Below are 18,651 nucleotides of genomic sequence, written 5' to 3' on the forward strand. Positions count from 1 at the left end.
TGTATATTTAAAGAAAATATATAATAATGATGCTATTAAATTATAGAAAAATAATGACAATAATAGGCCGACTAGTTAGCGCAACCGTCTGACAATTGTGAGGCCGGGGGCTCGACTCCAGATTGCGTAACTGCAGTTGTCTCCAAATCTCAGTACGTGCTCCTGAACGGTGTTTTCCAGGCGGCGTGTTTTTCTGCCAGGAGAGCTTCGTCCTGCAGCACGCTTCGGCCATCTTCGAATGGGTCTTCTGCGTCATCATCATGCTCTTCTACGGGACGTTCGCCTTCGAGTTCGCCGGCATGTCGGGTGACACCGTGGTGGTTTTGGCCCGAGGGGGCTCAGCGGCGAGGGAGCGCAAGGTGGACGCGCTGGGGCCGCGCTTGCCGCCGCACCAACCCGAAAACATGTCGTCCATCCTGTAGGGCCCGACTCGCTCGGATTGGATTGTCCTTCCGAGACGGCGCTGTCAAATCAGTCGAGTCATTCAATCAATCACGTCAAGATTCGAACTCGAGCAGGACCCCGACGGAGAGCTTTTTTTTGTCATTACATCAGAGCTGCTTCTTTTTTTTTCCTTTTTCCCTTCCCTCCCATTTTTTGCCTGTCTGCATTTTGCACATGTGTGAAGCCAAATGTTCCATCCAGACAAACCAACCAACCAGCCAGCCAGCCAGCCCTGCCTTCATTTATTAGCCGCGGAGAGCTAAAGGTCCATCAGATTAAGACAAATCTGTTGTTCCCTTCTCCCAGCGCTCAACAAGTGACCTTGGATGATTTCCTCTTCAGGTGATTGCAGCGAGGCCTTTTCATTTCATTTGGTGAGTGCGCCCGTGCTAAACAAGAGGCTGCTGGACGGCCACAGCTGAAAATGCAGTGCGGTATTGTCTGCTGCTTTACACACTCGCCACAAAGGACGAAGGTCAGGACGGAAGCAATAAACTCTTCGTATTGTTCTACAGATGAGTATATAACTGTTACGGAAATACTGTTGCATAAAAGAGAGGGGACCTGTTATGTGTGTGTGTGGGTATATATATATATATATATATATATACATATATAAACATTTTAATAATTTGTCTCTGATCATGTTCACATTGAACAAGGTAATGATGACGCAAAAAAAGTCATTTCCTCACTTTCGACCAGGGGTGTCCAAACTACGGCCCGGGGGCCATTTTAAGTAGCCTGTGGCATATATTAAAATGAAGATGACCTGTGTCGTTTACCTGTATTGTGCTAGTTTCTACACTGGTTGGCAAGGCAGTACAAGAAGAGAAGAAGAAATTTCTCCTCTCTCACTCGCTTGTTTACCACCAATTAGGGATGGGCGAGTATCGATACCGGTCTTATTTCAAGGTATCGGGTACTATTGAAGGCTACCGATTCCAGCCACCGATACTTAAGGCAAAAAAACAATCTGACATTGAGTCCTCCTTGCCAGTAGCTGGCGCTGCATTGCAGCGCTTTGACACATTGGCGAATCATCAGAAAGAACGAAAGGTCTTTGTTCACAATTATGCCACTATGTTCATTGGAATTGTATGTAACAAAAGTACCAGGGGCTATTGGTACACTGTATAGGTGAGTTCTCAAGCCTGACCATTAGTACTGGTATCAGTCTGAAAAAAGGGTTATCGAAAATCCCTACCGCCAATCACGTCACTAAAACAGTAACAACATTTTCTATTCACAACGCCGCAGGGAATAAAGATCATTTAGTTACAGCAGCAACTGAATCGCAATTGTTTGCTTCCACTTCAAGGTCCGCTTAGTACAGAGTGATCTTGTTTTGGTTCGGAATGCGGGATACGGGGCTGTCGGCCACACAAGTGTCAGGAAAATCCGGAGCAAAAACCAAATTGTTTCGTATATCCATATCTACACTGGATTAATTTGACCATGTTAACTAAAGTCGAAGAATGTCAAAGTGGCTTTTGTGCCATTTGATTTTTGTGTATGGAGGCCTTTGGAAGAAAAAGTTTGGACACCCCTACACACTTGCTGCTCTCTGCAAAAAAAAAAAAAAAAAAAATATATATATATATATATATATAGATCAATGTTAGCATTAGAGATTGGCATCATATTCGAAGAATTCTGTTGATATTTGCGGAGTGGTTGATTAAGCATGTCTGTGTTGATCAATCAGGTCTCGATCCAGTTAAAGCTGTGTTCAAATTTCCCACCACCTGTCCTGCCTTTCCGACATTATACAATATCAGGTCCCCTTTAATACAGCAAATGGTGACGCTTGTTCCCGTCGACATCCATGTCGCTGTTTGTATGCACTACGTGTTCAAGTACTCATGATACAGACGGTAGATTGTCCAAACATTACCAACAGTCCTCTCCATCAGTGAACGATTCTCTGCCAAAGACGCGTAGACACGACGCAGTCCACACGCCGGTGGTCATTCGATCCACTTACGGTAAGCTTCTTAGCTTTTACAGTATTCCTCATTGTCACGTGCGACTATACGTCCGTGTTCTACTGTAAACAGCGTGCCAAATATCAGTGTGCCTGTGGCCTCGGTGCTAATAACAAGCCTGATTGTAACATTATCGCATTCGTCAAAAGCAATATTCTACACTTCTTTTTATCAGTATTTTGTTACAGAATGTCACCGGACACAGCATTGGGTACACCACACAGCACGCCCTTACAAAGATAACGACACTTTCGAGCCAGTATTTTCCAACCTTCGTCCCGTGCCGCTCTTCAGTGTAAATGACGTGGCGAGGGAGTTGACCAGCCAATTTTCTGCCTTGGGAGGTAGTACCAGAAGCCTTGTTTTTTTTATTAGCACAAGATTCATGCAAAATGACCAAAAATTCTCAATTAATCCACCTGTGCCTTTTTACACACAGCCCGGCTAAGTGAAATGTTACCCGCAACACAGCATCCCACAGTCAGATAATTGGTCTGTGGTGATGAATAAAATATAATACTTGTCTGACAACTGCTTTCAACACAACAGGGCAAGAAAGTAGAATGTCGGGTATTGAACTTCAATCCCAATTTCCTTTTTGACGCGGTTGTCATCTCGCCTTTGTTACTTATGGCTCCGGCACTACCTCCAAAAGGTGATTGTACCAATAAAAACGGCTGCAAATGACCACAGAAGGATGTGATGAAAGGCAAGACATTTTCGATTGTCTTTTTTTTATGAGCAGGCATTTGCAGGTGTACCTCATGTTGTGGCCTAAAATAATGCCAACTTGACGTGTATTTTAGAGATTTTTTTTTTTTGCCTTTCATTGACTTAGTCCGACATATTCTATATGCTGTACTCCAGAGGTGTGCCAACCTACTTGACCTATGCAGCTGTTCTCTTTTCTAACGTGTTATTAATTCATATTCATCATTCCACAAGTTGGTCACTTCTATTTAAGTTTTTTTGTTGTTGTTTTGTTTTTTGCATCAGTACTGTACACTGAACGTGTGTGACTCAACTGGAAAAGCTTTTGTTGTCACTTGCTCCCTCTACTGGTCAAACCTATCATTGCAGAAGCTTGGTCTTGTTTGTTCCACCTTAACCCGCCTTTAAAATGTCTTGCTGTAAAAATATAAACATTTCTTTGTGTTTCCATTTTGTCCAGCCTAAAATATACGTCAAATATTAAATATTTGGGTTTTCTTTATCCTTCAGAGGCCAGTATGTTAACATGTATTTTTTTATCGGGGTAGAAAAACTAAAAAAAATGTCTGTAAAATACATTTCAAGGAATATTTTCTCTTTTTTGTGTGTCATATTTATATATAAAAATAAAATAAAACCACACAAGTCCTGGTGACAAAAAATGACCCATTGTAAACACATCAAATTCATTTTTATATTTGTCCAATGGATGGCGCTATTTTTTTCTCTTTCGAAGCAGCAAAAATGTTTTCCACAAAGTTACCGCACTACTGAAATAAGCATGCATTGCTGTTGATGTACGAAAATGTCCCGGGTTATCTTTTTGGATTTCAATTAATTTTATATTCATCCACCAGATGGCACCACTCCCCCCCCCCCCCCCCCATTTAAAGCATGCAGTACTAAAAATGTTGCACCTTTCTACTGTTTTCCACCAGTACACCTTTTCTGTTCATATTTCCCTAGTTCTATTATCATCCACCAGATTGTGCCACCTTCCCTCATTCAAAACATGCAGCAGTAAAAATTTCCCACATTTTTAATTTTCCTGCATCAGCACTGAAATAACAAGCATCGTTAAGGATGTAAAAAAAATTGTCCCACGCTATTTTTTCTGTTCTGATTTCAATTATTTATTTGTCCACCAGATGGCACTACTTTACCTCTTTCAAAGCAAAAATGCCCATATCATTTGTTAGATATTTAAATAATTTATTTTGTCCAACAGTTGGCGCCATTTCCCCCATTCAAAGCATGCAGCAGTAAAAATTTCCCTTTTTTACTGTTTATCTGCCTCAATACTGAAATTACAAGTGTGTATTGCTAAAAATACAGTATCTCATTGTCATCTTTTTTTGTTCAGATTTGTAGTTTTTATATTTGTCCACTAGATGGGGCCACTTTTCCTCATACAAAGCATGTAGCAGCAAATATTTGAACCTGTACTGTTTTCCACAAGGGGGGCTCGATGTACAAACAATGTCTCTTTAGGATCTGTTAAGGGTTAATGCATCGTTTCAGCTAATCTGACCAATTTTTTTCAAAGCACTTTTTGCTTTTATTTACATCAAGCTGCCTAAATACAATGTTTGTTCTCGTTTACGGACTCATCTTTGCACTCAGGAAAGTGTTAGGACACAACACAATCCACTCTGTCGCCGCCTTCTTCTGCTGTTGAGGATCCGTCATGTATATTTTGCTGTTTTATGGTTTAAAATAAATTTTAAAAAAATAATTCTGTATCGTTCACTCGTTGCGCTACTCAGTCACACAATGTTTAAATAGCAAAAGCTATCATGCAATCATTAGAAGACTATGGAGTAATTAACCTGTAAACCTCACACTGATAAATATTAAATGTGTATATCCAGTACTCAATTATGCTGCCTACGTGCCTTATTATTACTTTGATAAAGCAAACCAAAGAGATCAAAGTTGTGAATTCAATTTTGATGATTGTGTACTGTGTGTGTGTATGCCTTAATGTTCAACAAATAAAACATTTTAAATAAATGTTCTTTTTTTTCACGCACAAAAACGCAGCACTCTGCACACAGACAATTGACATCTTTAATTTTCTTTGTGGTTTAATTATTTACACTGTCCTGGTTATACTTCGCCAACAAAATGATGACAGCAGAGAGAACACTGATCACTTCAGCATTTTTGTTTTTCTAGAATTAAGACAAAATGATAAAGGAAAAAAAAAAACAAAAGAAAATATGGTCATAATGCCCCCTAAAGCAAACATGCAAACATTAGGACTTTCCTATTATTTGTTTGGAAATGAGCAAAACAAAGACAAATAGGACCACAGGAGAAGACAAGACAAAATGGGGCCTGCACAAAAGCTTTTTGGGGGACATTATTAAATATGATGAGCTTTTGGGCTGTTGCGTTTCATTCGTTTCTGCAAGGTAAAAAAAGACACTAAAGCAACTTTTTGGGGACATTATTAAACATAAGCTTTTGTGCCATTCAGTATTTTTTTTGTTTCATTTGCTTTTAGAATTATATAGTAAAAACAAAGCCACTTAGGAACATTTTATTAAAATAAGATGAGAGTTGCTGCCACTTTGGGGCTTTTTACATTTGATTTGTTTTTAGAGTTGCAAGATAAAAGCAAAGGCACTAAGAAACCTTTTATGACTATTAAATAAGATTTCGTGACATTTGGGGGGTTTTCTGTTTCATTTGCTTTTAGAATTTCCTGATACAATAAAGGGCACTTGGCAACTTTAATGATGTTATTAAATATGAGCTTTAGTGTGATTTTAGAGGACCATTCTGGTTTGTTTTTGGAACTGCATGGCAAAAACAAAGGCACTTGGCTTGCAATACAACAACAAAAAAAACAGCTTTTTTTTGTTTTAAAGGACATTAAATATGATGAGTATTTGTGCCACTTTGAGGCTCTTTAGAGTTCATTTGTTTTTGGAGTTGCTAGACAAAAACAAAGGCACAAAGCAACTTTTTTGGGACGTTATTAAATAAGCGTTTGTGGGAATATGAGGGGACAATTTCCGTTTCATTTGCTTTACAATTGTGTGGAAAAAACTATTCAATATATTTTGTGACTAGATTTTATTTTTTTGAATTGCATGGCAAAAACAAAGGCAACTTTTGAGGACAATAAGTATTAGGTGCATACAACAACTTTTTTTAAGGGGCATTATTCAATATGAGCGGTTTTGGCATTTAGGAGGATTTTTAGTTTCGTTTTTTTTTTTTTGTTAGAATTGAATGGCAAAAAAAAAAACCAAAACATTTAGCAACCTGTAGGAGCTGCTCAACAGGAACTTTTAGGCGCATTATTAAATATGAGCATTTGTGCCATTTGAGGGGATTTTTAGGTTTGTTTTCCATTTGCATGGCTGTATAGGGGTAGGCATATGTAGCCCACTGAAAGGCTGTTTTGAAGTGTTTGGTTGTAACATGCTTATAGACGTTTTCTTGACCTGTTTGTTGGAGCACCGTGATGATTGTGACCAGCTTTCTGGCAGCACACACATTTAATTTTTTTTAAAAAAAACACAGATTGAGAAGTGAAGCTTTGGTTGAAGCAGTAATTACACTAATAGTTGTTCGAAAAAAGAATCTCCCACGTGGAAGTGTTGTACGCTTATAGCATTGAGGTGTTTGTGATTATGAATTTATAAAAAAAAAAAAAAGCACCACGCAACGATTTAATAGGATGGATGTCTTTGTTCCCATTAGATGTCCTTCACGTTACGTCTCTTCACATTTTGTTTCTCAGCCCCTTCTGTAATATATATATATATATATATATATAGAACTTTGGTTTGATTGGTTTTGGGTTAGTCCATGTCCTCCAGGAGTATTTGCTGTGAGGACATGGAGCGCTTAGAGGACCAGCCTTTTGGGGGCCTCCCAGCTGAACTCGGGCCGACCGAAGTGGCCGTAGGTCGCCGTCTGCTGGTAGATGGGCCTCTTCAGCTGAAGTTCCCTGGAGAGAGGTCATTGGGGTCATTACAGGAAAGCAAGAGACGGTCAACACGAGCGTGGAACCAAACTTGGCCTTTTACAAAGGTAAGTAGAAAGGCTCTTTTTGTAGATGACATCACAATGAGTCGTGTCCGCAACATTAGGTACACTGAATGAGAGCCGTACAATATCTGTATCAGAGATTTGGACCAAATGGGGATAGGCAATTTCCAAGATGTATTAGTATAGTAGAATAAATAGTATAGTTTGGGGATTTTTCAATATTTATTCAATTTAATAACCAGTAAAACAAATATTTCTATTACATTAAGTTAATTTAATCATCAGATTAAAATGTGTATATACTATATGTACTGTATATATTGTTTTCAATCGTTATTTCATAATCCATATCATTTTAAATTTGTAACATTTAATATGATTATTAGCTAAATTAATCTCATAAATACAATGAAATACATCTATTGTAGTTAATTTATTAGATTACATATTTTTTACAATTTGTAAATAAATAACAATACATTTCAAATGAGTACATTAATCATTACATGTATTGATTTGGTAAATAAACTCAAATAAAATGTGTATGTATGTCTACGTTACATTTCCCCAAAAATTCCCAGTAGTTTTGCAATGATTGCTAAGAATGTATTCTCACTGGCCCCCTTTGAAGAAAACCAAGTAAAACCGTCATATTCGGCGCCCTCTGGTGGCAACAATGGTCATAGCAGCCGAGAGGCGTTTGCTCACTTACCTGACGATGACGCCTGGCCTCAGGTCGAAGTTCTTGTTGACGATGTGCAGCAGCTCCGATTCGGTTTTGCTGGACGAGCCGTACGTGAACAACGAGATGGACAGAGGGTGAGCCACACCGATGGCGTACGACACCTGGAGGACATGCACGTCGCCAACGTCAAACACACACCGACGTTTCGGCTCACTTTGAACATTTCCAAAACCCTCTCGTAACAACCGGTTTAAAATTTGGTAGACATGGCTATCACAAATTCGTCTCGAGAGGCCATGTGCAAACGGAGGTCAGCCATTTTGGTCAGGAAAAGCCCTCTGGAGAAGAAAAAAAAGTACAAATCTCCCCCCAAAGGCCGTTTCACTCAGCAACAGGACATTTGGTCGATGTGTCTATCATGGGAAGACCCACAAAAAAGTCTGAAGAAACCGTGTCCGAAAACACACAGGAGTTCTGCCATTTCGGTTTGGATTAACCGTTTTGACTCAGTAACACACTCGAGCATTGTTTTAAAAACTCAGCCCCCAAAGCCAATTTCACTTTCATTTTGGCAGACATGTCGATTGTGAGGAGACCCACAAAAAAGTCTGAAGAAGCCATGCCTGAAAACACACAGGAAAGCAGCCATTTTGCCCATTTCCAGGAGTCCTCCAGTACCCCGTAATGCATAATGAGAAATTCCGGATGCGACACCCACCTGCACCAGGACCCTCCTGCACAGCTTGGCCTTGACCAGAGACTTGGCCACCCAGCGGGCGGCGTAGGCGGCCGAGCGGTCCACTTTGGAGAAGTCCTTGCCGGAGAAGGCGCCGCCCCCGTGAGCCCCCCAACCCCCGTACGTGTCCACGATGATCTTGCGGCCCGTGACGCCGGCGTCTCCCTGCAGGAGAGAACAAAGCGTGAGCGGCGGGTGCGAGTGGGCGTGCTCCAGGTCTGGGGGCGTCACCTGAGGGCCCCCGATGACGAAGCGGCCGCTGGGCTGCAGGTGGTAGATGGTCTTGTCGTCCAGGTACTTGGCGGGGACCACCGCGTTGATCACCTGAACAGAGAGTGAGCCACTTCATTAGGTACACCTGGACCATCATTGTTTTTTAATAAGAAAAATACAAAAAAATACAGTCACAATATCGTCAAATAGTAAAGAAGTCAACAGTTTGTGCATCATGTTAATTCAATGGTTATTGTGCTGTTCCTACTGATGTGCACAATTTGGCCACCTGGGGCAGTATACCACACACCGACACACTACAAGTAGATTTGCTCATGAAACAAAGAAGAAGACTGTCGCAACTAAGCTACAATACTATTAGTCATTTTTCGCAGAGGATAAAGAATATACGCCTGTGAGTATTGTTGTGTGCATGTATTGCTAGAGCTTGTGTTCAAATATCAGTCCTTTAAAGGTTTAGAATTAGCGCAACATCGATGCTAGTTTTGCTAATTTATTTATACAGCGCATTTCACACACAAGATAACTCAATGTGCTTTACATGATTAAAATTTTTGCTCGCAATGGAACACGTAAAAAAAAAATGGGCTGAACGACGACTTCATCTAAAAAAAAATACAAATAATAATTTGGGTCACATACGCCTTTACAGATAATCCGTGAATAACTGACGCCCCCTTAGAAAAGCCTATCTTAATAGCTGAAACCATAGATATACCAAAAATGATGATCTCAAAACAGTTTAAATATCATTTCAAATTCATCTTACAATGTTAACCTTAAAAGCAACGGTTTACAGATTATTTTATTTTGAAAAATGCAGCCGAAGTGTGCGCGTACTTGCTAGGCTAAACTTCAACATAGTTCCTTGGCACCAAGAAGCCACGAGAGGGCGCCAAAGCACTACTTTTCTATTCGACTCTTGGCTTCGGCGGCATCTTAAGGCATCTTTGGGCATTTCACAACAAGCACAAGAAACCTCAATAAATGTTTGAAAACAAAACAGTTCTGAAACTGTACACAACCAACGTACTGTACAATGTGTTGCATTGGATTGTACTGTAGCATTATGCACTGGATGTTTTAGTCAGGGTTAGGCCAAACTATATTTTCCACGCCTATATTTCACTTCGCTACGAAGAGCCAACCCTCAATTTGGTAAAGTCCTGGTTTATCCCCGTCCATTCAAATTCCCAACTTTGAAAATTGCCTGCAAATTCTGCTTAACACGAGTCCAGGGACATCCAATCCAACGCGCTACCTTCTCCTTGAGGACCTTCTTCTGGTCCTCCAGGGAGATGCAGTCGTCGTGCTGAACCGAGATGACGATGGTGTGGACTCTCCGCGGGATCACGGCGCCATCTTTCTGGTCGTAATGCACCGTCACCTGCGGGACGAACGACAATTACAGGGTGAGCTCATCCTCCACTCCGCTCGCCCACAAACGCGTTCATGAGTTCATTCATCTTTTATTCCTGATACTTTTATGACTTGGTTATTATATGAGGGATTTTATTCGCGGATTAAAGCGTGCCGCTTGTCTACTACGAGCACGTGATTTGTGAAGCCTGATGTCAACTTCCACTCAAGTTTATAATTAAAATAAAAAAATCATAAAATCATAAAAGCATTAGTGTGTGAGCCACGTGCTTTCATCATGATTTATGATTGTTGCGGCCATATCTTTTATTTTGACAATGAAAACTTTCTTATTTTGTTTTATTTATGGACTAAATTCAAAGGTTCCTGTTCATTTAAGCTCTAAAACATATATCAAAATATACTGTATAAATGTAAAAAAAAACAACAATTTAATAAATAATAATACGTAATGAATGATAAATAATGCATGTATATAGAATAAAAAATAGACCCTGCCCCATAAATCCAGAAAATGTATTTAAAAAAAAATAATGTTTTAATTTTAAAAAAAAGACAGAACCTGGTCTAAATTATTATGAATAATAATATAATAAAAAGAAGAAACAACAACAAAAAATGATGGGGTTTACAAAATATTGCATGAAGTTAGCTAAGCAATGGACTCCGTTCCGTTCCGACCGCCCAAAACAATCGCGCCGTGTTGTATGTGGTTGGCTTACAAAAGTAACACAGTTCAGTAGTGTATATGTGGCGCCTAAATTTCTTTTCCAGACAACAACACCAGGGGTCTCAGTTTCTCAGCTGCAGCGAGTTGCTATGTGTGTGAGGGTTAATCATCTGGCGAGCGACAGTATTTTTCCCCGATCGTTGAGTTCGGTCGCGTCGGCTCAGTGTGCGACGGGCCCAAGTCCCACTGAATGCCCAGGTACCAAATGCACGGCCTACTGGCCTACTGGTTTCGAACGCGTACCTGGGTTTTGGAGTCGGGGCGCAGCCAGGGGATGATGCCGTTGCGTCTGAGCTCGGCCATCTTGGAGTTGAGCCTGTGGGCTAAGACGATGGTGAGCGGCATGCACTCTTCCGTCTCGTCCGTGGCGTAGCCGAACATCAGACCCTTGAAGACACGGGACCGGGGTTAACGCATGAAGTGAGCTCCGTTTTGGCTTCCAATTAACACATTCACTGCCATTGACGGCTTTAGAAGTCAAATATCCATTTTAACTGGGAAGGCGGGCAGTAGATGAGTTCATCAAGATGCAAGAAGTTGCTGTCGTGCTGCGAGCAAAGGCCCACCTGGTCTCCGGCTCCGATGTCCTCCTCCTTGCGGTCCACATGGACACCTTGGGCAATGTCTGGACTCTGCTGCTCCAGAGCCACCAGGACATTACACGTCTTGTAGTCGAAACCTGACAACGATAAAAAAATAAATAAAATACTTACCACTAAAACTGGGACCAGGAAGTCATTATTAGGTTTTGGTGCAAATTTGGATGGAGGTGGATATCCTGTACTTTATGTAAGCCCACACTGGTTAAGTGTTAAGTACGTCAAGCACTGTATTTTGAAATATTTAAATTCTTCATGACTCTTAATGACAAATTCCAAGCATATGCAGAGATTTTAGTATTTTGCGCTGATGCCTCTGGGATGGAAATTTGTACACTTTTATTTAAAAAAATATATATATATATATATATATTTTTTTTTTAAAACCACATATCAGAATGGTGGGGATAGCTTACATCCAAAATATAAAAACAAAGTTAAATATGTACACCCACCAAAAATTACATGGCTTATGCTGCGTTATGTTGCATTGTTTTACCCTTAATGTCAGTGAGTAATGCATGAATTTTAATTTCATCATTCCGTCATATGCAAAATAGGATAGTGTCATGTATGATTGAATCCGACCCTTTGTGGAGGGCTCCACGCCGTACTACGTGACATTCTTCATATTGATTTTGTTTTTTTTTTTTGTATCGCTATGATGAATCACCTTTATCGGAGTTGTCGTAGCCGATGTGTTTGATGGCGTCCCTGACCACCTTCTGGTAGTCCACGTTGGCGCGGGACGTGATCTCGCCACAGAGCAGCACCATGCCCGTTTTGCACACCGTCTCTGCGGAACGCAATCAACATATACAGTCAAATACAGCAGTTTGTCGTAGTGGTTTTTGGAGTTTTCTTCCCCTTTCGCATTCTTTAAACACAAATGAACTTTCTATATACATAAAATGTATAGAGAAAATACTCTATGTGTCATAGCGTCTGTGTACATGCATGTGCCTTTAAGAGGCGGGGCCTGGTAGGAAGGCGTGAGATGTGGCCAACAGCAGCTCCTGTGTGTGTTTTGCTGTTCTCCCGGCATTTGCTAAGTAGCTGGAAAGTGCATTGGCGACTGCGACTGCGGCTGCGACTGCGGCTGCGGCTGCGGCTCTCCTTTGCAAGTGAGTAAAGGAACCCTCAGTGTATCACGGTTCATATTTTGCACCCCCAATACGTCATGACAGGATTTTTAAGATTTGTTATTTGCGTGTCTTCGGTGTAGTACCACACAACTCTTTCATCTCCGGCCCCTCCCTTGAAGATACACGCCCCTGGTGAATGTCTCCCTCTTGTGGGTCACCACAGCAACATCTATGCTAATGCAATAGCATTTCACATTATATGTTAGCATTAACCTAGCGTACTGTCGTTAAGAGAAAATGACATTTCGATGTTTAAATATAAAATAATTAATTTCGTTGTATGTGTCAGTTTCACACTAAACTTCAATTGGTTGCAACAAATAAACAGCGGAAACACTGTTTTGCTCTTATTTGGAGAACTATACGAGCAAGTCTTGTTTTTTGTTTCCTCAAAGTGATGTTATATGATAGACTCCACATCTTGACCGTAAGAGAGTGAGAACATTGTCTTTTAACATGTTTAAGTGTGTTTTGATAAATGTAAATGCGCTTAACGCATATGGGATGGGAGGAGCAAAGTTATTTTGATAAAATGTTAATGGTTTCTCTATATCGCAGATTTTCACCTATCGGAAGTCAGTCTGGAACGTATCCCCTTGCGATAAACGGAGGTTCGACGATTGAAAAAACGATTGCTTAAGAAAAACAAACGCAGAATAGCGGGGATGCGAACGATGAACCGCAATAGAGCGGGAAAACACTATCACAACTATCTTCAAGAAATATCTCCAAAAAAGCGGTGAGACTTCGACCCTTTACGTTGCGGCGATGTGGCAACATCTGCTTAGCGTTTAGCAGCGAGTTCACCAGGTCCATTGCCTTGTGACACTTAAAAGCTCAAGAAATGCACTCCACGCTTATTCCGGTGACCTCCATTCCAGCTGGAATTCAGGCCAGAGTGTTCAGCGCTCCGGTTTACACACCGCAGGCCACTTTGGCATCGGGGTCCTGCTTGAGGTGCGCATCCAGGACGGCGTCACTGATCTGGTCGCAGATCTTGTCTGGGAGATACAAACAAATCAGAGAGAGATAAGGAAGTGTCAGGTCAGACTGTACCTATCATTCAGGAGTCCACATATTTTATGCAAGTGGACGTTGGAGAACTTCAAAAAAAAAAGGAAATGTGTCGTGCGGCATGGCGGGACAATGGCACAACACTGAGCGCCTCATTCAACGCTGTCGCTCTTTGTGTGCACACACACACACACACACACACACACACACACACCACCACCATGATGAAGCAATCCAACACAGAGGTTACATCAGAAACATCCACCCATTTTCCAGACCGCTTAACAGCAATGGCATTTTGAGATAGTGAAAAAGCATGTGGATAACTGCAATAAATACGATAAATAAAACGAATTTTATAATTATATTTTATACAATAATAATTTTTTTTAGAAAATGTAAACATGTTTAATTGTGTTGCTGAAAAAATGTGCGGGACTACACTCCATCATGCATGTCATTTCTGTCTGTTGACCTGCTGTGTTTACAAAAACAAAAAGTAAACAAAAATAAGAATCTTTATAAAAGTGGCAAAAAAATCAAACATTTTAAATAATTTATCCATATTTTTGGGCATAATTAAAAGTTATAAACTTGATCAGGATGTTAATTATATTTTTGAGCCCAAGTGAAGGGTCCGCGTTACATAATCTGCGCGTCTGTGAATCGGGTCAAGGTGTTTACTCCGCTGTGTTTACTGATTATGGATGTAGCAAGATGGACTTTGACAGGATTATGACAGATTGACAGGAGGAGGAGGTGGAGAAAGAGGGGGAGGTGCAAGGAGAGGGGGTAAGTCAGATGAATGCAGCCAATCGCAGGGCACATATAAACAAACAACCATTCGCACTCACATTCACACCTACGGGCAATTTAGAGTCTTCAATGAACTTACCATGCATGTTTTTGGGATGTGGGAGGAAAGCGGAGTGCCCGGAGAAAACCCACGCGGGCACGGGGGGAACATGCAAACTCCACACAGGCGGGGCCGGGGATTGAACCCCGGTCCTCAGAATTGTGAGGCATGTCAAGCATGCAATTTACTTGCCATGGGTCTAGTTTACGAACAATGTATGTTGAGTTTATAGCAACGAATTATGTATTTTAATACGTTGTGTGAAATGAATGTAATGGCCTTAACATCCATCCATCCATCTTCTTGACCAGCCATTCTCAAAGTGTGAAAGAATCAGTACGGTTCAGTTGTATTTCACTTTGACGTTCAATACATTTGCATTAAATCTTTAATAACTGTTTGTTTTTAAACAATTGTTAAATTGGCACGGTGGCCGACTGGTTAGAGCGTCAGCCTCACAGTTCTGAGGTGCGGGGTTCAATCCCCGGCCCCGCTTGTGTGGAGTTTGCATGTTCTCCCCGTGCCTGCGTGGGTTTTCTCCGGGCACTCCGCTTTCCTCCCACATCCCAAAAACATGCATGCATTGGAGACTCTAAATTGCCCGTAGGTGCAGTGTGAATGGTTGTTTGTTTGTATGTGCCCTGCGATTGGCTGGCAACCGGTTCAGGGTGTACCCCGCCTCCTGCCCGATGACAGCTGGGATAGGCTCCAGCACGCCCGCGACCCGAGTGAGGAGAAGCAGCTCACAAAATGGATGGATTATTTAGGTACATTTTTATATTTTAGTGCAGTGTGACCGGTATGGATTTTTTTTAGGCCGATGCCAATTCCAATATTTGGCAGAATAAAATTTAGATGGATGATTAATTGGCTGATTAGTTTAAAAAAATATCGAATGAATAAAATAACTTCTCTTTTGGTTCCTTAACACTTGCAGTAAAGATATGAGTTACATAACATTTAACTGTTTTACAATACTTTGTCCTCTAGTATTTGTTTCACGTTATAACAGAGAGAAAAATCTGCAAATATCGGCAGCTGATTTTTTCCAATTTTTTCCATTTTATTGAATCCTTGTTTTTAATGTCTTGTAATGTGTTAATGTGTAAAAAAAAAAAAAAAAAAAATTGGTCCAATATGAGTGGATTTTTGCCGATTTGAAAAGGGCTAATATCGGTCGATTAAATTGCCTGGCCGATTAATCGGTCAGGCCCCAAGTGCTATTGGTCAAACTGTGCCTAATGTTACAGTGGCTTACAATAATATTGAATAAAGTTTGAGAGTGGCCGGACCGTGAATAGCGAAACTGCTGATAATTAACACCCCTTATAATTGTATCGGACCCAAAAAATTCTTGGATACGTGGGAACAAACCGACAATAAGCGTTTTGGGGAATGGTTCAACCTTAAAAAAGAAAAAGAACAAATTGGAAAAACATTTCAGAATAGGTGAATCCGCAGGTGCCGAACCACAGGTATGCGGGAGTCCATTGCATACTTTTGAGGAATAAAACCTTTGTCTGATTTTTGATTAAATCTCTCCTGGAGAGCAAAGTCTTTTTTTTAGGTGGTACTTGACGTAAAACGTTTGAGAACAACTGTTCTTTACAACCATAGAGGCGGGGCACCCCCTGGACCGGTTGGCAGCCAATCGCAGGGCACATCTCGACAAACTAGCATTCGCACTCACATTCACACAGAAGGACAATTTAGTGTTCAACGAAACCAAACACACGTGTTTTTTGGGAAAGTGGAAGGAAAGCGAACCTTAAAACGTTGAGCTTTTTTTGTTCTAAGTTGCTCACTTTCCATGCAACCTTACACCCGCGCCAGCGCGCTCCGTACGAGTGAGCCTCAACACTTGTGCTATGAATGGGATGCCGAGCATGCCTGCCTCGGGAGTCAATAGCAAGTTTTAAAAATAAAGTCAAAAAGCTGTCAGGGTGACGTGTGAAAAGCGAAGCTCACCTGGATGTCCCTCTCCCACAGACTCCGACGTGAACATGAACGAGCCGTCCTCCGGCAGATCACCCATTTTGCGTTTTTTGCTTACGGGGGGCCGCTTTGGGCAGTGTGTGAGTGTGTGTTTGGGGTGGGGGGCGGGTGGGGGGAGGATCGTGCGGAAGGGTTTCCTGAGTTCCCACAGGCGAGCAGTCCTGATCTTTGACAAGTTTATATTCCCGCTGCTTGTCTTTTTTTTTCTGTGGGAGAGCGAGGCAGCCAACACAAGTTCTGGGCTACTGAACTCCACGTCCGAGCCCACATGCTCCTTTATATAGATACGTGGGCTCACGCACACACACGTATGCACGCGTCATGTGAATCCGTGGGATAGTCCATTCCAGGAGAAACGGGGGAGTGGTGGTCGATGGGAGGGCTCGAGTGCAAGTGGTGACCGTCCGTTAACCCCTCGTGGGCCGCGAGCTGTGCGTAGAGCAAGGGAAATATTAGAAAAATACATTTTCCACTATTGAGGATGAACATTTGTATCGTGCAATAAAATGAAGACACCCCTTGTACTTACAGTGGATTTAAAAAGTCTACATACCCCTGATTAAATGACAGGTTTTTATGATATAAAACAATGAGACCAAAATAAATCATTTCACCATTAATGTGACCTAAAAGTTGTACAACTCAAGAACCTTTTAACTCAAGAACGCGGAGAAAACAAAACAAAACTGAAATAACGTGGTTGCACAAGTGTGCACACCCTCTTGGGTTGTGGCTGTGAGCAGAATTGACCAATCACATTCAAACTCATGTGTCATGGGAGTCAGCGCACACCTGCCAAAATTGCTTCTAATTAACCGCACATAAATAAATAACTCGTTGAGATGTATTTGTTGAAATTGGTTTAGTCTGATTCGATTTTGTTTTGCCATAAACATATAAATGTATTTATTTTGTATTATTTTATGATTTTTTTTATTTGCTATTATTATTTCTTTATTTGTCTGTTCATTCCGTTTTTTTGCAATTCAATTTAAAAATTGCATTATTTTTTTACGTATTTTTGAGAGCGTATTAATTGATATTTGCTCATAAAGTGTATTAATTCAAATTGTATTTCATTATATTTGTTGAGTATGTTCATTTATCTCTTTTTTTATCATACTATTATTATTATTATTATTATATTGGTAGTAGTTTGCAGTACTGTAGAACTGCACTCGATCATTTTAATCATATATATACGGTTAATGGGTCAAAGTATAAAAGACAACAACAACAACAACACCAAAAGAGTAAGTATTCAATATTTGTACCTGAGTGGAGGACAGTGTCCATCACATCACAAAGAGGAAATAATTGAGTTTAAAGCACAGTCACCTGTTTTTCGTGCAGCCTGAGGCTCTGCTCTGCTGTGGACACACTCAAGACCATTTCTTCATCATCAACATGCTCGTCCTAGAGATAAAAAAACAAACAAACAAACAAAAAGCTTGAAGGTGCGCTCGTGTTAGTTGTGGATGCACACATACACAAATAACAAGGGGAAACGATGCTTTTTACCATTTCTTCTAGAACAGTGGTTCTTAGTATATTTAGTATTATTGTCAGCCCATTGTAACGTAACGTAACATAACATAACATAACAACATTACTACTGCACTTCAATATGACATGAGCTCCTGACAAACTACACTGGGCTCACTTCATTTTTGCAGGAGAGTGATTTCAAGTTTCGTAGCCGCAATAATATCTGAATAATTTGTAGCTTGATTAGTTTTATTGTAATGATGACATATTCTGGATTTTTAACAGAAATTATGATTTGGGCATTTTGACAAATAATATTTGATGTAGTTGCACTATAATGACACTTTTATCCAACACTGAGGTGCTGTCAATATCTTCAGTTTCATAGGTTGCATCTAAATTTAAGCAAAATAAAAAATGAAATTGAACTAAATTAGATATTATGCTGAATTAAATGATATTACTAATTTGAACAAAAACAAATTATTGTACCATACATAAACATTAAAATGTAGTAAAGAAAATTACATTGAAAGCAAATCAGTGCATAATATATCATACAATATATATGAAAATATTAAGTAACATTTTAATTTAAGCTGCAATATGGAAATTCATACTGTATTCAACCCAGAAAT

The 18,651-nt window shown here is 40.4% G+C and overlaps 2 protein-coding genes across 5 annotated transcripts in view; one reads left to right on the forward strand and one right to left on the reverse strand.

Annotated features, from left to right (window-relative positions):
* The window catches only part of zgc:154058 (Transmembrane protein 150A-like), a 35,153-nt gene extending 29,762 nt beyond the window's left edge, over positions 1-5,391 (forward strand). For both annotated transcript variants that reach the window (XM_061789754.1, XM_061789753.1), the window contains one exon: positions 181-5,391. In XM_061789754.1, coding sequence (XP_061645738.1) covers positions 181-422 — 242 coding nt within the window. In that variant the 3' untranslated portion in view covers positions 423-5,391. The remainder of the gene's footprint in view (positions 1-180) is intronic.
* Positions 5,200-17,941, reverse strand: mat1a (methionine adenosyltransferase 1A). 3 transcript variants are annotated; one of them, XM_061789750.1, is made up of 11 exons: positions 17,864-17,941; positions 16,499-16,954; positions 13,584-13,661; positions 12,189-12,311; positions 11,483-11,595; positions 11,160-11,303; positions 10,017-10,193; positions 8,804-8,896; positions 8,555-8,737; positions 7,864-7,997; positions 5,200-7,110 (listed from the first exon to the last, which is right to left on the reverse strand). In XM_061789750.1, exons 2-11 carry the CDS (start codon positions 16,563-16,565, stop codon positions 7,008-7,010), a joined length of 1,215 nt encoding a protein of 404 aa, XP_061645734.1. In that variant the 5' UTR covers positions 16,566-16,954; positions 17,864-17,941; the 3' UTR covers positions 5,200-7,007. The 3 variants fall into 3 exon arrangements, with proteins under 3 accessions (XP_061645734.1, XP_061645735.1, XP_061645736.1); XM_061789751.1 differs by lacking the exon at positions 17,864-17,941 and having other exon boundaries at positions 10,068-10,193; positions 16,499-16,796; XM_061789752.1 differs by lacking the exons at positions 5,200-7,110; positions 17,864-17,941 and having other exon boundaries at positions 7,860-7,997; positions 10,068-10,193; positions 16,499-16,797.
* Positions 17,942-18,651: the final 710 nt, after the last annotated feature.

Source organism: Phyllopteryx taeniolatus, chromosome 11 (assembly GCF_024500385.1).
Source record: "Phyllopteryx taeniolatus isolate TA_2022b chromosome 11, UOR_Ptae_1.2, whole genome shotgun sequence".
NCBI classification, from domain to species: domain Eukaryota; kingdom Metazoa; phylum Chordata; class Actinopteri; order Syngnathiformes; family Syngnathidae; genus Phyllopteryx; species Phyllopteryx taeniolatus.